Below are 22,833 nucleotides of genomic sequence, written 5' to 3'. Positions count from 1 at the left end.
TACATATTTACATTCTTATCTAAATGCTTACTAAATCATAAAGGTTTAGTTACCAGTTCGTGAGCTTGTGCGAAGTGCTCCCTTCTCCACTTGGCTAATGAAGATGTAGTTGTCTTTCAGGAGATTAAAAACCACACTAGATGGACTGTGAGGGACCCCACACCAGGCACCCAGGTGTTTCATGTTGGTACCCCTGGAAGGCATAACGTAGTGCAGTGCCATACCCATACCTGGCATTCCAGAAATGTTTGTGAATGTGCCAAGGAAGAAATGAAGTGCATAGCGAAGATGAACACCCTCTTGTGTCTCTTTAGAGTTCAGGCTTGCCAGAGTTGTTATGACTTCTTTTGAGATCACACGATAGGGTGAGGTAAATTTTTGAGATTTGGAACATCTGTTCTGTAGAGCAGCCAACGGAGGCCTCCTTCCTCCACCCCATCATCCTGAAATGTAATTGGTGGATGTGCAAAGGGCATGAATATGGACTTCTCTTTTTAGCTTTGAGGACAATTTATTTTTGGAATCATTCTATTTTGTTTACATCTTTGTTTCTTGGGCAGGGCGGAATTCTGTAACTTATTACAGAGAAATTTCTAATTATAGTCATTGGGATTTTGGAATAATGAACTTTAAAAAAGTATTTGAGTTTTGTCTGATTTTATTCTCGTTTCCCCCTAAATTTCTTGCAACAGATACTACTTTTCTAAAGAAGAAAAGAAAATCATTTATAGTCTTACCTATATAAATTTCACAAAACTGTCATTCTATACATCATTTTTTTACTCTATTTTCTCCAGTAATATGAAAAGTAATCATCTTACTTTCAGTATATTCACTACTCAATTTGGTGACTTTTGAATCGATTATATTTAAACTTATTTTTGAAAATTATTGTTACAATTTAAATAGTATGTTTTGATTCATACCTGAGTAATAAGAGAAAATGAACAGATATTTCCATACTTCTCTTCCCCCATTTTTAAGTTCTTATTGATACAGTGATTTTAATTCCAGATTATTATTAATTTATTGTCTTTATAATAAGTATACCCTCAAGAGTTATTTTTGATATCTGCTTTGTTTTATAACCATTTGGAGAGCAATTACTTAGACTCAATTTTGTTGTGTGTATTTTTGATGCTTACTGCCAGTCTTTTTATTCTATTGTGGTTTTTATTTTTACTTTTTTCATGGCTTACTTGAATTTGTATTTTCTTTAGGAAGGAAATGTAGATGATGATCTTTCAGAGCTCCCACATCTCTGGGACTGTTCTTTATTATCCCCTGTGAGAACATCAGTATACTTGGCTGTGGAATATATGGATATCAAACATTTTCTCCATATAATGGAGATTTTTTCCAAATTGAAGTATAATTGAAATAATGGAGATTTTGATTGGTTGTGTTCTATCTTTTGGAATTCTACAGCAGAAGCTTAGCAATACTGTATTTTCTCTCTTTCTCTCAATATTTGATTTGTTTGCTTTTTGTTTATTTTTTTTATATATTTAGAATTTCGAATGTTAACCTTGAGATTCCAAAATCTAACCTAGCTAACCTAGCTATATCTGAATTTTAGTGATTTCTTTTTAAATTTTATTTATTTATTTATTTTTGGCTATGTTGGGTCTTTGCTTCTGTGCGTGGGCTTTCTCTAGTTGCAGCGAGCGGGGACCACTCTTCATCGTGGTGCGCGGGCCTCTCACTGTCGCGGCCTCTCCTGTTACGGAGCACAAGCTCCAGACACGCAGGCTCAGTAGTTGTGGCTCCGTGGCATGTGGGATCTTCCCAGACCAGGGCTCGAACCTGTGTCCCCTGCATTGGCAGGCAGACTCTCAACCACTGCACCACCAGGGAAGCCCAATTTTAGTGATTTTAATCGACTCTTTTGTAATTTATGTAAACTTAAACCAGTAATCTGAGGTCTTTCTCCTTAAGCAATAACTTTTCTTATGCTTCAAGCTGTGTTACTTAAGCTTTGTCCTAGTCTTACTTGGAAAGCTAGTTATGTTTGAAATTTTTTTCCTATACGTGCCTTCTTGCCTTTTATTCTTATCTCTGACTGTCTTCTCTGAGCACTGAGTAAACTTCCTAAGTTTGTTTTCTATTTGCCATTTCAGTTTTCTGGATTTTTTTTTTTTTTTTTGGGTGGGGTACGCGGGCCTCTCACTGTTGTGGCCTCTCCCATTGCGGAGCACAGGCTCCAGTCGTGCAGGCTCAGCGGCCATGGCTGACGGGCCCAGCCGCTCTGCGGCATGTGGGATCTTCCCGGACTGGGGCACGAACCCGTGTTCCCTGCATCGGCAGGCGGACTCTCAACCACTGCACCACCAGGGAAGCCCAGTTTTCTGGAATTTTTATACTTCATTTTATTGCCTGAATTATTGTTTTTAATTGAGAAATAGTTTTTCATCTCTTTGGTAGGCACAGTGATGAAGTTCTAATGATGTCCATTGCATATTTAATCCTGGACCCACTGAATAGGCTAATTTACATGGCAAAAGGGGCTTTTCAGGTGTGATGAAGTTCAGGACTTTGTGATGGGGAGATTATTCTAGGTTATCTGGGAAGGTAATCACAAGGGTCCCTAAATGTGGGAGATGGAGGAAGAAGAGTCAGTGTTAGAATGATGTCAGTGTGAGAAAGACTTGGCTGGCCATTGCTGGCTTTGAAGCTGGAATGGGGCCAGGAGACAGAGAATGTGGGCCATCTCTGCAAGTGGGAAAAGACAGAAAAATTCTCTTCTAGAGCCTCTGGAAAGGAACACAGTCCTGCCAATACCTTGATTTAGCCCAGTGAGCCCCACTTCGGACTTCTGACCTCCAGAACTATAAGATAATAAATTTGTCTTTTTAAGCTACTAAATTTGTGGCAATCTGTTACAGTAGCAATGGGAAGCTAATATAATCTCTATGTAGTTTTTTCTGAAAAAAAAATTTTTTTTTTTTGTCTTCGTCATGGCTTGCTCTATTTTCAGTGCTTGTACCCTAACAAAGCATTTTGAGGATGCAAATCAGAAATATCCTAGTATTTAATCTTTTCCATTCCCCCCCCTTTTTCTTTTTTAATAAATCTGCTTCAAGGGGAGGTATTTTCTGTTATTCTTTAGAATGGCCATCTCCTTCTCTGAGATTGTTTTCTCCCCATTGTGTTTGCTAATTTTTTCTGTTTGCCATACCATTATAACCATGACTACCTTAATGTCTTATAGTCCAAGCACAGTTGAATTGCGTTCTCTCAGAGCTCGATGTGGGTTTCTGCCTAAATCCATCAGGTCCTGACAAAGGAAAGAAGCACTTTCACACGACCCTTCTGACTACCATTGAAGATGCTGCCAGGGTGTCCTTCACTTATTCTCCAGATCTGCTGCTTTTTGCAGATGATAGGAGAAAAGTTTTAATTCTTCTTTCAATTCAGTCCTGTTGTACTAAATCTAGCTGAAATTCCTGATTTTTTTCTCAGGTATATTCTACCCTTACTATTTTTAATTCCTGGTATATTTTCTACTGCTTTAATATTTAGCTGGCAATTTGATTAAATATAGAGTTCTTACCCACAATATTCTTAGTATAGAATTTTAAATCTGAAATAGACCTTATGTATAATTTAGTCCAATTTCCTCATTTAACAGATGGTAAAACTGAGGTTCAAAAAATCATGTAAGTTATGTCATTAAATATGCTATGATTTTTATGGTATCACTACTCAATTTTTGAGAGATAAGAGATGGAATAGAACCAGGTCACATGCCATTTGCTGAGTAAACATTGGATACCTTCAGAGAAAATTTGTCAGTTTTATTCACCTTAGCATATTGTGGTTTAAAAGGCCAATTTATACTTTATTTTGTCATTCTTAATTATATGGTTTTTCTATGTGGGTAAAGCAAAGAAGCTGTTCATATCACTGCTTGACTTTGTTGGCAGTTGGCGTTTAGAAGTTGGAATGCTGTGAAATACTACATGCTTCTTGTTTGATTAAGAAATTTCTTTGTCCCGAGAAAGTAAATGGTTACAGGGGCTAAAGGAAAGAACAGAATTTTGCATTTATATAATATTTACGATTTTTAAAAATATCCTTTGCAGAAAGAAAACTTGTGAAGTGTAAACGTTTTTTGAATTATCTTTAATTTATTAAAGCAATCAATATATATTTAGCATCTAATCTAATAGATGGATGCTATACAACAGTGAACAGGAAAGCTAGAATCTCTGCCGTCATAATGCTTACAGCCTAATGTGGGGAGGTGTCAATAGATAGTGAAGCAATTATTATACAGTGTGGTAAGTGTTGTTTTAGGAGTAATGCAGGGAACTGTGGTAGGAGGCACCTTGCCCAGACATGGGAAGATCTGGGGAGAATGACTAGAAATAATAATATTTCAACTGGTACATGAAGAATGAGTATAAGGTGAAAATGGGGGGAAGATTGTTCTAGGCCAGTGGTATTCAAAGTGTGGTCCTTAGCCCAGGAGCATCAGCATCATGTGGGTCCCCACCTCAGATCTGCTAAATCAGACAGATGTGGTCATCAAGCTGTGTTTTACAAACCCTCTGGGTGCTGATGCAGAAAACGTCTGTTCTCAGCGATGCTGAGAACCAGAGGTGAGAGAGAGCACAGTACATTAACTAGAGCTGAAGCAGAGAGTTTAAAGTCATTAATAGCTTGAGTTGAGGCTGGAGAGGCCTGATAAGGAGGCCTGATAAGGTGGTTGAAGAGTATGGATTTTTAGCTTAAGTGCACTTGTTAGCCATTGAAGCATTTTTAGTAGAGGAACAGTTTGGGCAACTTTGTCTTTTAGAAAGATCACTAGAGAAGAGATTGGTGCTAAGTAAAAAGAACACCTAGGAAGCCAGTGCAGTAGTAATGCTGGTGGCCATGAGGATGGAGTAGTAAACAGGTAGAACAGATACTTAGGAAGGAGAAGTTACAGGGTGTGGTTATTGATTAAATGATGAAGATGAGGGGAAAAGGAATTCCCACGTTTAGCATTCAGGCCACTAGAAAGATAGTGGTTCTCTAGTCTCTGAAATAGTGACCGTGGGAGGAACAAGTTGAAGAAGGTTATAAGTTTGAGCTCGGTTTTGAACACAGAGACAGAAGTAATTATGAGGTTGTCAGAGATAACAGTGGGCAATTTGGTATTTGCTTAGAGTTCAGGAAAGAAATAAGGGTCAAATATGTAGATATGGGAGTATTTGAAATATATAGGATAATTAAAATCTTGGAGGACATATTAGAAAACTCAATGAAAGTGTGTTGAATGAGAACATAGGGTAGAAACAGTAATGTTGCACAGAGGATGGGGAACCTCAGAAATGACTGAGAAGGACCAACCAGGGAGAGAGAGAGAGATCAAGAGCCAGGATAGTATGATGTCATGATAGCTAAAGAAAGAGAATTTTCTAAAAAAGAGGCTCCCAGTCATGTATCTGATGCTTTGAGGGGTTAGTAAGGTGAGGACTGAAAAATTTCCACTGGAACAGCCACCAGATTGTTGTGATTTGGGGAAGTTATGTGAAACTCAAGAATTGACTAGAGTGGATTTGATGGAGGGGAAGGGGGAGAAGCTGTACCATAGGTAATTGAGAAATTTTTGTGTGTCCAGTGAGACACTGGAAAGCAATTGGCTATGAAGGGGAAAAATCATCAGAGCTGGAAGCCAAACATGAAGTTATATGGGGATTTCTTTCTTTCTCCTTCCCTCTCTCCCTCCCTCCCTCTCTCCCTCCCTCCCTCTCTCCCTCCCTCCCTCCCTCCTGTCTTTCCTTCCTTCCTGTCTTTGGTAGAGATTAAACTTACTTGAATATGCATAGGAAAGATTCAAGAGAGAGGAGAAGGAGTGAGGAGGGAATTGAAGAAAGGAAGCAATTTATAGAACAAGGTTCTGGAAATAGTAAGAATGGATGGGATTCAGAACACTTGGATGGCAAAGGGTACACCTTTTCCATTGTAACAGAAGGGGAAGAAAAAATGGGTTCTTGAATAGGTAATTTTAAAGGTAAAAGAGTTTCAATCTGATGATTTCTAAGTTTCCTCTTTTGGCAACTGCTGCTGGAGAGAGGGAAGGTGAGACTCAAGAGAGAATAATAAGTTTAGAGTAGTTACTGTGAAGAAGATACAGAATAATAATTAGGGAGAAAATCAGATTTCTTGTGGCATTAAATTCTCAGTTGAGGCTAGACATCATGAATTTATAGCAGAATCCATCTGCCAGATATGTTGATTTTTCTCTAACATTTCTCAGAAGCCTTGGTGTAGGTGTGGAAATGGGAACCAATTGCATTCATCCAAGACTGGTGTTATTCTAAGAAATTGTTACAGAAGTGCAGTGGAGCAAGTAGATTAAAAGGTAAAGGTCTCTACTTCCTTATCTGAAACTATAACACTTAAGGAGGTCTGAAAACTGATGATTTTTTCTTAACTCAGTGGCAAAAGTTGCTCTGAATGAAGAGATATGAGGCTACTTATAACCTTTATTTATCACACTTAGTGTATATATTCATATGTTTTACTTTAGAGATTAACGTGTATCATTATGGAGTGCTGTCTCAAATTTTGGTGGGGCTGTTACATCAAACATGATTATGTCCTCTATAACTGTTCTTAAAACGGGCAAATTTTTGAATTCTGAAGGACACCTGACCTCAAAGTCTTCAAGAAGGGACTGTGTTCTTGCGTTAGCAAAAAAAAAAAAAAAAAAAAAAGAGGTTGAAAACGATATACTATGGAACCTAAGCCAGATAGGGAAAAGGGGGAAGATAGGGAGGTAATCCATTGGGAAAAAGTAGAATGCTTAAGGAAATAGATGGCTTCAAAGAACTGATGTAGGGGGATCAATTGAGAAATTTGGAAGAATGGGAAGGGAGTACTTAGAATGTATAAATTTGGAAGAATGGGAAGAGTAATTAGAATGGAAAGAGTATTAGAATGTATCAATCGATTATTTCCAAAGGGAGACAGTTCTGAGTGGTTACAGAGTCCAGGGTGTGACCTTGGAAGTGGGCAGCTGAGTTGTAATGGAATAGAAAGTCATGAAAGATGAGGTCAAGAAACTGAGAGGCTAGAAAATTAGATGAGATACCCAGAGTAATGGCAAATTTGGAGTGGAATGGAACATCACAAGTTCTCAGATCACCAATGAATGGGGCTCTGTGGAAGGTACATTAGATACCAAGATGTGTAAGACAAGGTCTTCACTCTTCCCCTGGACTATCATCTTTTTAAGAAACAAGGTGATAAATAATTATACAACATGGTAAGAGTGATTATTATAGAAGCATGATCTAAAAGCTATTAGTCTAAATGAGGAAAGAGACCCTAGATGTCTGGAAAGGTCAGGAGACTAACCATTCAAGAAGAGTTTCACACACTGTTTTGGAACTTTCTGTGTTTGGTAAACATTAAGGCACAACTCACGGATATTCGGTAGAATATTCGATCAAAAATAGCGGTTAAAACTGTCATTTTTTTTTTTACAATCAAAAATTTCTTTTTTTTATTAGTTTCTGAAAACTGTCATATTTCCTAGGTAATTTACTAAATGCAGTGCAACGTATGAAGAAAAAGGTTGGATGTGAGCTATCTTCAAGAAATATTCTCTAATTTTAGGAGTCACAGACAAACTTAAGGCTTTAGGAAGGGTGATTTATTCTATTTGATGTGTAATTTTCTAGTTTCTCCGTGTTACTTTTTTTTTGGCGGTACACGGGCCTCTCACCGCTGTGGCCTCTCCTGTTGCAGAGCACAGGCTCTGGACGTGCAGGCTCAGCAGCCATAGTTCACGGGCCCAGCCGCTCCGTGGCATGCGGGATCTTCCCAGACGGGGGCACGAACCCACGTCCCCTGCATCGGCAGGCGGACTGTCAACCACTGTGCCACCAGGGAAGCCCTCCGTGTTACTTTTTCCTTTCTAATTTTGTTTTAATAGTTTTATTGACACCTATATCATTCTGTTAGAAACTTCCTCAATCCTGTTGAATTCAAGTGAGAGTATAAGTAGTTAATAAGCAAATATATTCTGATTGATGTTAAAAATAAGAAAACACATGATGAAACATTATCGCTCAACATTTTAGAAGGTGTACTTTTAGAGCAGTGTCAAAGTATGAACTGCTCTCTGAAGGTTACATTAGTTACATATTTCTTATGTCCTCCAAGAAGAAAAACGTTCTCAAACGTCATAGATTGTTTGATGAATGCTATTCTGGGGTAAGGAGTTGTGGAGGAAGACAGTGCTGACCACAGGAATGTTGAACAGCAAATGCTGGCTTTGGGCAAAGTAGCTTTGATGCATAGTGACCTCTTTGAAATGTTGGGACTGATGGTCCTTGTGGGGACTTGCGTTACAAAATGTCTGACACAGATTGAACATACTATGTGAGAACAGGAATGCAGAATAATAGGGCAATAATACCCTATCTATAAACCATCTGTGTTTACAGATTCCCTAAATAACAGGCCAAAATAGATTTCACTATGGTAAATATTCCAGTTGCAACGCTCTGCAAAATTCTCATCTGTCTCATGTATTTTAGGCATGATTTCTGGGTCGTGTGGCTTTTCTAGTAGACTTCAATGATGTGCAGCCACCAAGAACAGACCTTGTCATTTATTTAACTCCAACTGTCTTTAATCTCGAGAACAGTAAAACAGTAAGAAACCTTGGGGTTTCAACATAATCATAGAACATTACACAGGATCAGATTTTCAAATTCTTTGCTTTTGCTATTTTTTGGCCACATTTACCGTAGAAGGCTTGCGTTATCTACACATCTTTAAACTTGGGTTCATGGTTTTTCTCTTTTTTAACCTTTCTTCCTTTCTCTTTTAGTTCACAGCCATGAATGAACCACAGTGCTTCTACAATGAGTCCATTGCCTTCTTTTATAACCGGAGTGGAAAGTACCTTGCCACAGAATGGAACACAGTTAGCAAGCTGGTGATGGGACTTGGCATCACCGTCTGTATCTTCATCATGTTGGCCAACCTGCTGGTCATGGTGGCAATCTATGTCAACCGCCGCTTCCATTTTCCTATTTATTACTTAATGGCGAATCTGGCTGCTGCGGACTTCTTTGCTGGGTTGGCCTACTTCTACCTAATGTTCAACACAGGACCCAATACTCGGAGACTGACTGTTAGCACGTGGCTCCTGCGTCAGGGCCTCATTGACACCAGCCTGACAGCCTCTGTGGCCAACTTACTGGCCATTGCAATTGAGAGGCATATTACGGTTTTCCGCATGCAGCTCCACACGCGGATGAGCAACCGGCGGGTGGTGGTGGTGATTGTGGTCATCTGGACCATGGCCATCGTTATGGGGGCCATACCCAGTGTAGGCTGGAACTGCATCTGTGATATTGAAAACTGTTCCAACATGGCACCCCTCTACAGTGACTCTTACTTGGTCTTCTGGGCCATTTTCAACTTGGTGACCTTCGTTGTCATGGTGGTTCTCTATGCTCATATCTTTGGCTATGTTCGCCAGAGGACTATGAGGATGTCTCGGCATAGTTCTGGGCCGCGGCGCAATCGGGATACCATGATGAGTCTTCTGAAGACTGTGGTCATCGTGCTTGGTGAGTTTTGTCTCGACTGTAACTTACTTTACAGATTCTCAATGTCTTAATACAAACCAGAGTAGTTTATGATAGTGGTAAACAACAATGCGGACATCACCAGGTATATATGCAGGAATTACAAGGGGACAAGGCACCTTTATAGCAAATGTTTATGATGAAGTCAGCATCCCAGTCTTTGCATAATTACAGAACTGGTTTCAGGGAAATAGTGTCTCAGTGGTGTGTTATAAATGATGGTGATGTGGAAGATATCATTGACGAGTTTGGCTATCAAGTATTGAAAACTATCAGCTTTTGAAAGGTTTTGTTACAGCCCAAATTGTGGAACTTTTGCCTATAGTCTCTTTATTACAGATTCTCAGAAAGTGTTTTTAATGTCCCATGAATATGCTTTCACACATAGTTATTTTTATGAGTCTGTTTCCAAATAGGAGTCTTTCACTTTCTGCCATTGTTACTGCATACATGTAGGTAAGTATATCAAGGTTTTGTATAGATTTATTGCGCAAAATGGGTTGCAATTAATACCATCTCTGACAGTCATCTTTATGAAAACTTACTTTTTTTCCATTAATTTTCTTTTTTTAGTGGTGGAAGTTAATTCATATTTCAAGGTGAAAAGCAGGATTTTATTCTTTTATGTAATGTATACTCGAGTAACTTTTGCCTTTAAATAACTATTTTTCCTGGGTGAAAAATTCATGGTTAATGATCAGAAGGAATATATTTATTCATTTATGTATTCAGAAAATAGTTAAAGAGAACCTCGTAAGTTCCAGGCCCTGTGCTGACTCCCGGAAATGTGTCCATGAAGACAGCATACACAGAACATTTCTTTTGGAGGTTAGAGGGCCTATTTTTAAAGTTCACCCAGTGAGAATTTTAAATAATTACCCTATTGAATTACATTTTCTCCATGGGCTATATTTGGGTTAATGTCTGATCACATTTAAAAAATATCTTTTAAAAAATCTTTAGTAGTTCATCTTTCTCCGTTGAAATTCAGTGGAAAGTTCCTCTAATGCTCTTTGTTCCAGTTTGTAAAGCAGGGTTGAGTGGATGGAACCTGGGATGGTGTGGCTCCTCTGAAACTCTGGGAGCTACTTTAATCTTAGCCCCAGGAAAGAGAGCCCTAATTATGGCTCTAAGAATAAAGACCAGGCCTTGGGATTGCCGACACAACTAAATCCCTGTCTGTAACTAACTGGCACGTGTAGGTAGTATCCCCACTGAGGCCCCCACCACCACAGATGTGAAATTGTTTTATTCCATCCAACAAAGTTCAGTAGAAGTATAAAAATGATTTCTCTCTATTTTTAATTATCAACAAAAGCCTTGAGCATACCTGTGCCACAAGTATACATTCTCCATGATAGGGATGAAGCACATCTTTGTTTACCATGGATGCTATTTTTTGTATTAAATTAAATAACATGAGAGATTTCACTTCTGTATTGACTCAAGTATTTGTTTGTTTACTGCTGATCTGAATGTTGGTTGAAACTTTTCATACGGGTGCACTTTTTCTAGTATCATCTCAAGTACTGCTTATAGTTCGTAGAACCACCAGCAGAAAATGACTACTGAACTTGGACTATGAACCTGCTAAGTTCTTGTTTGAATTTTGACCTTTGTATAATGCCTAGCATTTTCCAGTGTGTAGTATGCTTAACGATTCATATAAAATTAACTTTTGTGCCTCATTGGGTGGTTTTGCAGGTTAAATGAGAATTATTATTATTATTTTGTATGTGTGTGTGTGTGTGTGTGCGGTACGCGGGCCTCTCACTGTTGTGGCCTCTCTCGTTGCGGAGCACAGGCTCCGGACGCGCAGGCTCAGCGGCCATGGCTCACGGGCCCAGCCGCTCCGCGGCATGTGGGATCTTCCCGGACCGGGGCACGAACCTGTGTCCCCTGCACCGGCAGGCGGACTCTCAACCACTGCGCCACCAGGGAAGCCCGAGAATTATTTTGAGGGTTTATGGGGCCACAATTTCAGTGCACGTTGGCCCTAAATGCCCCTTCTGCCCTACCACACCAACCCCAGACTTGAAAATAACAGAATATAACACTGGTTTCTGAGGTTAAACTAGTGGGCTCCACAAAGATTGAATACATGTAGCTGCCTCTGGAATAAATGGCATTATCTCTATAGATGTGTGATGGAAGAAGTTTAGAACATGGAGAACTCCAATCAGGGTGATAGGCAAAGAAATTTGGTGAGGCAAGATGTGTATGGAATTGTGGTATAGGAAGGAGAAATTAAATAAGTGGACTGTAGCCTTGCGGAGAAAAGCAGCAAGAATGGCAGAATGGGCAGGGCTCGGAATAGGTAATTCACCACCCTAAACAGCCAGGTGTTTGTCAAGTTGGTGCCTGTTACCATTCATACAACATACTCCCCTGCTTGAATTCTGTGTAGTCGTGCTTGCATGCGAAAGATGGGTTGGTCTTGTAGGAACAAGTTTATTGACTATCAAGTTTTTTTGTGGTGCACGTTCGGTTTTTTAATATGTCTTCTCTGCCAGACTGTCAGCTTTGCAGCAGTGAGCAGGAAGTGTGATGATGTGTTGTCCAGTTCTCCACATTACCTGTTGTGGGATCTGGCACAAAGTAGGTACTTGTAAAATAACTGTTGAATGAATGAATGTGGTGACAAAACCAGGTTTTTGAGCCTTCAGAACTGAGGACCAGAGAAAGCCATAGTGAATTCACTAAGTTGATGCCACTTTGTTCAGTCATGTGGCAGAAACCAAACCTAGCTGCACCCCTATTACGTTTTGTGCCTTCCAGTCAAATACAACAGCTTGGAAAGTGACCACAAGGGCTGCTCAATAAATAATGTGTATTTTGTTCGTTTATTCTGGGGATGATTACAGTCTGATTAAGTGTCAAACCTTTGGTTTCCATTTCACCATGTCAAAATCACCTCTGGGTTTTAGACCTATTCAGTTCAATAAACCAGTGTTTGTTGGTTATTTATCCTTCAATAAAAGGATTTGTTAGTCAACAAGTTGAATTTCTAGGAGTCAACATAAAATAAAGGGGTCTTTGAGATTTATGATGGCAATACCAGCAGCAGTTTTGAAGCACAAGATTGTGTATAAGCTGCTCCTGAGTGAGTAGTGGATCTTAATAGTTTTATTTGTAAAACACATAAAGCATTAATCATGTGCCTAGCACTACTCTGCCGTAAAAATGAGTTTTTGTAAAGAGCATCCCTGTGGAGTCTAGGTTTGTTAGCTTCATTTTTCAGAAGTGAAAACTGAGGTACAGAGAGGTTAAGTAACTTGCCCAAGATCACACAGCTAGTTAAGTACAAGAGCTGGCAGTCTGTTTTCAGAGCCCATGTGTTTTTCACCTCCATGCTATCCTGCCTCTCTGTAATACAAACAGCTACCAGCACATGCTGGATTGTTTTATAAAGTTTGAACAGCACTGTGCTATTAAATTGAAACATTGTGATCCCATTTGTTTCTCTTGATACTGCCTAGCTGCCTGTGCTTCATTTCCTGGGTAGAAGAAAGCTTTCAGGGAGCATTCCTTTCCTCCTTTTGCTTCTGATCATGATGGTTATGACTCTCATCTCATTGGCCCTTTTCCACTGTTCGGTGTTGGAGCACCAGTAACTGACTGCTTCTGATTGCAGGGGTGTTTAGTTCAAGGTGTAGTTAACTTGAGGGTTCAATGTCCTAGTGCGAAGTCATGTAATCCTTCCCCAGGCTTGAATTCTCCCCACTTGACATTTTACCAAGAATTCCTTTTGAGTCTGTTCCACGGTTGAGTCAGAGTGGTAGTCAAGCTCTTCCTTATTTGACCATAGTCTATCTTGAGTTGTAAGTCCTTGCCTTTCTTGCTCTGTTCCTTCTGATGACACTTCAGTTGGGGATAATTAGAGAAGAGGGAAACCAGGATTTGGAAAGAGAAAATAATGGTTATGATGTAGAGGTTTTTGCATCTTAATCGTGGGAGAGAGTGAGGAAAACAAAGCAAAATAAATCCAGGTGGAACCTATGTCTTTGGGGAAGAAGAGAGAGACACTTTTTCTAGTTGGATCTGTCCTGGCTGGAAATGATCATCACCTACGTACCCTGTGCCAGGGTCAATACTCGGCATTACTCTTCATGCACTGTTTATAACCTTACACCAAGGAAAGTTGTGTTTCTCCCATTTTGTACTGAGGGAACTGAGTTAAGATAGGGTAAGTAACTTGTTCAAGAGTGCTTATTTTGTAAGTAGCAGAACTGGAATCCAGCTGTAAGAATGTTGTGGACCATGACCTTCTATCATAGGACACTGGTCACGTGCCATATAAGAGACTGTTACTGGTATTAATAATAGTAGTTAGGGCCAGATGAGTTTAAGCCCATTGTTTTCTCGTTACTCTGATGAAGGATAATTTGGTGAATATCCTGTAAGCAAATCTTTATGTACTTCTCTGTTCAGTTTAATTTAACAAACATATTGTTGAGTGCTAATTATGTGCTAAAGGATAAAAAGATGAATAAGGTAAATACCATTTATTTAAATTGAGGCAACATTGGTTTATAACATGATATAAGTTTCGAGTGTACAACATTATATTTCTACAGCAATCTCATCACCAAAAATATAGTTTCCATCCATCACCATACTGTTGATCTCCTTTATCTATTTCACCCTCCTCCCCACCCCTTCCCCTCTGGTAACCATTACTCTGTTCTCTGTATCTACGTGTTTGTTTTTATTTGATTTATTCTTTTTTTTTTAATTCCACAGTGAGAGAAATCATATATTTGTCTTTCTCTGGCTTATTTCACATAGCATAATACCCTCAAGGTCCATCCATGTTGTTGCAAATGACAAGATTTCATCTTTTTATGGCTGAGTAGTATTCCAGTGTGTGTGTGTGTGTGTGTGTGTATGTGTGTGTACACACACACATATATACTACAATCTTCTTTATCCATTCATCTGTCGATGGGCACTTAGATTGTTTCCATCTCTTGGCTATTGTAAATAATGCTGTGATGAACATGGGGTGCATATATCTTTTCAAATTAGTGTTTTCCTATTCTTTGGATAAATAGCCAGGAGTGGGATAGCTGGATCATATGGTAGTTCTACTCTTAATGTTTGAGGACTCTCCATACTGTTTTTCATAGTAAATGTACCAATTTCCCACCAACAGTGTAGGAGGGTTGCCTTTTCTCCACATCCTCGCCAACACTTGTTATTTTTTGCCTTTTTGATAACAGTCACTCTAACAGACGTGAGGTGATATCTCATTTTGGTTTTGATTTGCATTTCCTAATAATTGGTGATCTGAATATTTTTTCGTGTACCTGTTGGTTATCTGTATGTCTTCTTTGGAAAAAATGTATGTTCAGCTCCTCTGCCCATTTTTTAATCAGATTTTTGTTGTTGTTGTTGAGTTGCATGAGTTTTTTTTTATGTTTTGGGTATTCACTCCTTACCAGATATATCATTTGCAAGTATCTTCTCCCATTTAGTAGGTTGTCTTTTTGTTTTGTTGATGGTTTCCTTTGCTGTGCAGAAGCTTCTTTGTTTGATGTAGTCCCATTTGTTTATTTTTGCTTTTTAAACTTCATTCTTTGCTGAGCTTACAGCGTGTTAGAGGAGACTGAGAAAGAGTTGCAAAGCAGTCGGGTCCATGTGCTAGTTGATGTCTGGGCCGAGTGGAGGGAAGGGAGGCCTCCCACAGGAGGAAATATTGAGTTGGGTCTTGATGCATGTGGAGGAGCTTGTCCTCCTGTAGGGTGGGGGTAGAGGAGAACCTAAGCAACAGCTCACCTTTGGGGAACTGAAACTAGTCTGGTGTGATTACCATGTGGTGGGTATGCTGGATAGAGTTTTGACTTAGAGCCTTTATAACGTATTAAGGAGTTTGAGTTTCTGCCTTTAGGTGATCAGAGATGCTAAAGGATTCCCTAAGATAAAGAACACCAGTTCCTTATAGGGATAACCATATAATTTATCATCCAAACTGAGACACTTCTGGTAGTGAAAACAGGCTCTAACTGGGACAGTGGGACAAAAGGCCTAAAGCAAGACTAGTCTGGTCAACCCAGGATATACAGTCACTCTCCTTCTAGGCTCTGCTTTCTGTTTGTTTATATTCTTTCTACATTTTCTTTTGGCTTTGTAAATGTAGAGCTCAACACTGGACTTGTTCCACTGGGTAAGCATAGTAAAGAACAACTTCTTCATTTTTTGTTTGTTTTTTTTTTAAAGCAAGGATCTGTCCAGATTTAGAATTTTAGAGCCGAAAGGTCCTTTAAAAATCACACTATCCAACTTCCTAATCTTACAAATAAAGAGACCGAAGCTCCCAAGTTAACTGAGAAATTTAGGTCTGAGTTAGCTGGTGGCTCAAACCGAGAACTAGGTTTGTTAACTTCCAGTAAGGTGCTGTTCCTACTGCCTAGGCCTCCAGCTTGTTCATTTCCATCCACACCTTCCATCATTTTCTTCCTTGTGAACATCAACATGTATTTCTGTGGCTACCCAGGTTTAGGTGTAAACATTGTGGCTATAAAGGTACCCGGAACCCACAGAAAGCGTTCCCTTGAATTTGGCCTTATTATAAATAACTGGTGATCTCTGAAATGAAGCTTTGACAAAAGTCATTGGAAACTGAATTACTGGCACATTATGTAGTTTTTACACATCTTTTTTTTTTTTTAACTAATGCTCTTTTTTTTTAATTTTATTTTTTTATTTTTTAAATTTTTACTATTTATTTGGTTGCACCGGGTCTTAGCTGCAGCAGGTGGGCTCCATAGTTGCAGCTCACCAGCTCCTTAGTTGCAGCATGCATGTAGGATCTAGTTCCCTGAACAGGGATCAAACCCGGGCCCCCTGCATTGGGAGTGCGGAGTCTTATCCACTGCACTGCCAGGGAAGTCCCAACACCTTCTTATCATCCTGTTTGCTTTCTTCATAACAGCATTGTATTAGTTTCTTATTTATCTTGGTTTTTTATTGTTTCTATTTTACCGTGTGTGTGTGTGTGTGTGTCTGTGTGTATGTGTAGTTTTCCCACTTACATTCATTGAGGCAGGATGCCTCTGGGATCTACTCCTGACTCTTGTCATTAACTGTCTGGGTGATTCTGGGCAAGTCACTTTCTCTGTGCAGAAATTTCTCTGTGCTTTCATCTCTAGGATGGAGTTGGCCAATTTGATTTCCAAGGTTATTTAGAGTTTTACTTTTAACTCTATAAATAAAATGATAAGGACATAACTACTGTGGATCAGCCACGTAGAGTTTTCTAGTGGAAAACGTAGAAATACAATTGGAGTAAAAGCAAGGGACTATGATTTTTCTCCATATCAGCTTTTTTTTTTTTTTTTTTTTTTTTTTTGCGGTACGTGGGCCTCTCACTGTTGTGGCCTCTCCCGTTGCGGAGCACAGGCTCCGGACACGCAGGCTCAGCGGCCATGGCTCATGGGCCCAGCCACTTCGCGGCATGTGGGATCTTCCTGGTCCGGGGCACGAACCCGCGTCCCCTGCATCGGCAGGTGGACTCTCAACCACTGCGCCCCCAGGGAAGCCCCCATATCAGCTTTTGAATAACTAGGTTTAGGTATACTCCCCCCCCATTAAAGGGAGCGGCACATTGATAGAGGAGAGTCTCAAAGAAACGATTTAAAAAAAAAAAAGACTCTGCAGTAGAGAGCTGTGTGGCTAGAAGGGAGGGTTTCCCAGTTGGTCTTGTTGCTAAGGGAAGGGACTAGACACAAGAGTCTCTTATTCCCTGGCCACAAGTGACCAACTGCACATCCTGTTGCTCTGAAGAGGAACCAGAGCTACCTAAGTCTCCTCAGGTCCCCGTGGCGTCGCTGTTAAGGCCTCTTTGAGGAAGGACCTGTGAGACCATTCATGAGAGCCTCTGTTGTTGGACGAGCCACGGGGCTGGCTGGCACTGAGGGTGTGGTCAGGAGAGAGTCCCTGCGGAAGCCCCACAGTGCTGCCCAGACCCCAGATCCTGGGCCTGGTCAAATGAGAAAACAACTTGCAAATACCAGCTCTTTGTACCCTTTTGTTGCCCAACTCCATTCAAATATTTTTACTCACAAGAAACTTTCAAATAGAAACAGAAAACAAAAATACCACATGAACCTAACAGGGTTTCTTCTGAGGTGTGGACAGAGCAGGCAGAACATGAAGCTCTTTCTTACTTTAGGTCTGATGAGAGTGATTCAGACCTCGTCTCGTTGAGATGCCTGTCAGTCCCAGAATAAACCTTACACAGTCATTTGTCCTCGTCCTTAAAGGTCATAGAAGATGCAAAGGTTTCCTGAAGGAATTGTGGCGGCCGCTGGAAATCACTGTTGCTTAGGGCTTGAAAGCTTCGATTTGGAATAAAATAGGCCAGAGTTTAGAATTGGAATCCTGACCCCTCAGTTATTAGTTTCGTAGCCTTGAGGAAATGACTGAACCTCTCTGAGCCTCAGTTTCAGAATTAATAGCATAGGGATAGTAGGACCTTCCTATAATCAAGTGATGATGAGCTTTAGACAAGGTAATTCATGTAAAGCACGCTTAGCACAGGATCTGGCTAATGTAAAACACTTACTGAATGGTAGCAAGTATTGTCCTTACCATGAGGTTGTCTGCATGTGCCTTTTCTCCCCCTGCACCCCGCCCGCCCTTTCTGTCTTCTCTCTGATGTACCTCCACTCATCCACACACCAGCGTACATACAATAGTGGGTTTGGTGGCTGTGATGGTGCTTCATTTCTATGACATGGTATTAAAGTACTGTTGTGGTTTAGCAGCTCTTGGCTCCAAAACAGGCTGTAAATTTTATTGAGTGGCCTTTGCTTTTCCAAAGATACATCTGCACTGCAGAGTTGCCTGCATCTTATTTGTTGAGCCTCAGCCGTATGTATGAAAAGTCCTATTACCCCATAAGAAATGACAGGTGTTTTTTTTTGTTTTTTGTGTGTTTTTTTTGCATTACACGGGCCTCTCACCATTGTGGCCTCTCCCATTGCAGAGCACAGGCTCCGGACGCGCAGGCTCAGCGGCCATGGCTCATGGGCCCAGCCGCTCTGCAGCATGTGGGATCTTCCCAGACCGGGGCACGAACCCGTGTCCCCTGCATCGGCAGGCAGACTCTCAACCACTGCACCACCAGGGAAGCCCAAGAAATGACAGTTTTGACCTGGTAACTCTCTGGACGTCTCCAGATTAAACAGTTAAATAGTGTTGGCCATTAAAATGAGTTTTGAAATGGAACAGGCCACTTTGTCAATATCTGTTAGAAAGGGTCATTAGCTCCTTTTGGTGGACCTGCCATGCTTAGGGCACATCAGCCATCATTCAGAGCACCATTCTGTTTCCTTTTGATCTGAAGTGAAAGACTGTGTCTGGCGTAAATGAAAGAAATGGCAAATGGATAGGGTCATGAGACCTTATTGCTGTTCCCTAGTCAGTCCCAGCTTTATTGTGAGACCACTTGCGATTCCTTTAGTCTGGGTCCCATCACTATCCACCTAGAAAGGAAAGGATATTTCACTCCCCTTCTAATCTCTCACTGCTACTTTACCTACCTCTTTGGAGTATTGTTTTGGGAATTCAGTGATGGCAAGGTTTTATCTTATTTCCCAGCCCCTAGAACAGGGCCTAGCACTTGGAAAACTCTAGATATTTTTTGAATGAATAAATGAACTACACCTTTTATTCTGGATGGAGTTTTACAGGTTCCCTAGTAACAATAGAAATATACCTGTGTAGCTTGAAATTCAATGGGATTTAATAATGAGTCTCATTCAAAGGAATATTTGTTTAAAGGTAGTTATAATAAGGCAGTTCCACATCCTGCCTGTCAAGGGCATTTCTTTAGGTCAAGTTCCAGTGTGAGCTTGTTAATAATAGTTTGTTTTGTTAACAAACATGTATTGAATGTGTACTAGGCCCTCTGTTAAGGAGTAGGGAAGTGGAGATCAGTGAAAATATGGACCCTGTTCTCAAGCGGCTCTCATTTTAGGAGATCATAATGGATAATTTAAATAAATAAAAACAATGTAATTTGGTAAATAAAATATGGAAGGTGCTACGGAAGTGCTATTTTCTGATTGGGCAACGTCAGGATATTTCATGATGAAGGAGATTTAGGAATAACATCTTAGATGATGTATAGGAGTTTGCCATGTGAACCCAGGCAAAGAAATTACTACTATTAGCTATTCTTTGCACTCTGAATTAAGTATTCAGTTACTTCCTTATATTGCAATTAATACGTTACTTAGATATGGAAATAACCCATTTGGCATTTTTTGGGGGGTGGGAGGGGAAGCTTGCATGATTTTAGGACAACATTGTGCTTAATAATTTTTTTGCCTGCATTTTGCACTGTATAATTCATTTTTTGAATTGACTGTAGTTAATCAGATTCACATTAAATTGGTTATGAAGTAAATGAGTTTGCATGGTTACTGACCTATAAGGAAAGGGATGATTTTTCTGCGTGTGCAAATTAACATCTTGTAGCAAGTAAGGACTGCTCTGTAGTGACATGTATGTTTTCAGGACTTGAAAGATCATTGTCTGGAGCTGTGGACACTTACACTTATGATGAACACACATATAGGCATGCAAATTGCCATATTTACCAAATATAAGTAATTGCATGGGACATACTCATACTAACAAAAGTATTCATTGTTTATCTGAAATTCAGATTTAACTGGCTTTATTTTATCAGGCAACTCCAACACACACAGCATTGGATGGGAAATAAAGCATTTTAGATGGCAACCAACTCTCTATACATAGATTTTTTTTTCTATGTATTACAGGTTTCTGTATTATCCTGGAGATCAATTTACGTACACAGGGGTTTCACTTATTTAATATTTCTGATTTTTATTTTGGGTTGTCTAGAAATAAAGGGACATATCTGCTTTATAGAATCTTATATTTATTTATCAGCAATTATATATGTTTACAAACAGGTAATGTATACCTTCAATTCAAAACTGAATTTTTCTCTCCTTTTACATATACTTTGTTGTGTCCTTTGAAAAAAAGTATCTTAACAATTTGTTTTTCCATAGAAATCATCTTTTTTCCTGTGTTTGTACCTTTGCTGTTTTTTTCTTTGAGGTCTAAACTAGAGCCTTATACTCTGAGAAGCTACTTTTTATTCATGTATTTCAGTGAAGATGATACTGTCTAGACTGAGTGTGGTCATGGCTTTACTTAAACCCTGGCTGGTCTCCGTCACCAATAGAGGAGTTATTATAATGATCCAAAGCAAATATGAAGTTCTAATAGGGTTACACAGCAATAACAGGGTCTTTTTGAAGAAGTGGGATTTAGTCTGGCATCGGGAGACTGGAAATTCATGGCTTCACCTATTTATCCTGCCCAAGTAGACTTTTGTTGACACAAAGAACACTGCACTTTAAGTAGGGTTTTCCATGAGTTCATTCTAAATGGGTATTTCTACACTTCAGAAAGCCTCTCTTCATGTGGCAGGCAGGAATTCATTTGCTCGAGTTATTTTCCTTTCTTAGGGGGAGAGGGAAGATAGCCACTCAGGAGCCTAGCCTTACGGGACCTGCACAGGAAACTGATGAGGTGAAAAGCTGACAAGCGTTTGCTGTGGCCAACAAGTGATTCACCACGTTATTCTGGAGGGATTTGCTTTGCTAACCTTGCTGAGCACGTGATGCCCGGGAATGCTCCTTTGTATATTGCCCCAGCCCCAGAGGAGAAGCCCAACTATAAATCAAGGCTCTGGAATCTGAGTTTCTGAACGAAACAGGGGAAGCCTATATTTGGACATCCTGCAAAGTCCATGTATAATGATCAGATAAACAAAAGTCATAGAGATTAGAGCACTAGCTTTATTTAATTTGGCAAATTCTTATGTCTTGGGAAAAATGAGGATGTTTTCATTAAAAAATGCTATTTCTAAGGCACCATGCATGTACTCTAGCATATCTACAAGTACTAATACATTAAGATCATCTTATTTAGAATAGAAGAGAATACTGTAGAAATCAAATTGGAATAGTAAGTCTAACTGTAGTATAGATGATTACATTGCTATGCTAAGATAATGAGGTTGATATAATTCCATAATGGAATTTCTTAATATTTTAGTTCAATCTGAATTGGTTCTTCCACTTTTTTTGTTTGTTTGTTTGTTTTCAGTACGCGGGCCTCTCACTGTTGTGGCCTCTCCCGTTGCGGAGCACAGGCTCCGGACACTCAGGCTCCGGATGCACAGGCTCAGCGGCCATGGCTCACGGGCCCAGCCGCTTCACGGCATGTGGGATCTTCCCAGACCCGGGCACGAACCTGTGTCCCCTGCATCGGCAGGCGGACTCTCAACCACTGTGCCACCAGGGAAGCCCGGTTCTTCCACTTTTAAGGCCAGAAATCTGTCACTAAAGTGTGCATACATTCAAAAGACATGAGAATCAGGAACAGAAAGAATTTGAAACAGAATTAGAAAATACATTCATTTATATATATTGATTTGTCTATAATATATCAAATAGTAAATGATTTGCTGCTGTTACATTATAATACATTGTATGTTCAATGCACTGTCCCTTCGCAACTATTGAATTATAACATTAATAATGTTGTATGTAGCTTTATTACTAGGTAGCCTATAGAAGTGATGGAATATTTTGACCCATTGTTTTAATTTGAGTTCAAAGACATTTTCGTACTATCTTTGTGAATATAGATATTTAAAGCAGAATTACAGTAACATTCAATTTTGGTTGAGAAGATATTTTCTAGAGCGTATATTAGTCTACTTTAATCCCTTCAACAATTTAATATAGTTAAAACATTTCTAATTCGGTATACTTTTCCAGATTTAGTTTAACTGAAATTTTCATGAACATCAAGTGTTTTTGTATAGATTGTAAAATGAAAACTTAACTTATCCATTAGTTTGTTGGGAGCAAACCAGATTGTAACAAAGTGTCTACCATTGTGAATTTTCATTCTTCCTCTCACATTTACTTTCCTTTGGCTTTATTTTACAGCTAAGTTTTATCAAAGATATTTGATTTTTTAAGGTTTTAATATGTAATAGATTTTGTGTAGTTTGGATGTTAATTTTATTTTTAATTAATTTTTATACCAATTTTAACTTTACCTAGGTCAATATTTATAGTTTTGAGAGTTTCTAAAAAAAAAAATGAGGATAATAATAATGGTTAACATTTGAGTGCTTGCTAGTCATCAAGACTCATTAAATTCACTACTTTGC

At 39.5% G+C, this 22,833-nt stretch overlaps 1 protein-coding gene across 6 annotated transcripts in view; it reads left to right on the top strand.

Moving 5' to 3' along the window:
• The window catches only part of LPAR1 (lysophosphatidic acid receptor 1), a 159,911-nt gene that overhangs the window by 91,001 nt on the left and 46,077 nt on the right, over positions 1-22,833 (top strand). For 5 of the 6 annotated variants that reach the window (XM_060102029.1, XM_060102026.1, XM_060102025.1 and 2 more), the window contains exon 3: positions 8,834-9,581. In XM_060102029.1, the coding sequence (XP_059958012.1) occupies positions 8,834-9,581 (748 nt within the window). Of the gene's footprint in view, positions 1-6,247; positions 6,353-8,833; positions 9,582-22,833 lie in introns of all 6 variants that reach the window. The other variant, XM_060102030.1, reaches the window with a different exon arrangement.

The sequence above is a fragment of the Mesoplodon densirostris genome, chromosome 6 (genome assembly GCF_025265405.1).
Source record: "Mesoplodon densirostris isolate mMesDen1 chromosome 6, mMesDen1 primary haplotype, whole genome shotgun sequence".
In the NCBI taxonomy this organism is placed as follows: Eukaryota; Metazoa; Chordata; class Mammalia; order Artiodactyla; family Ziphiidae; genus Mesoplodon; species Mesoplodon densirostris.
The sequence above is the reverse complement of the archived record's forward strand: the minus strand, read 5'-3'. Positions and strand labels throughout refer to the sequence as shown.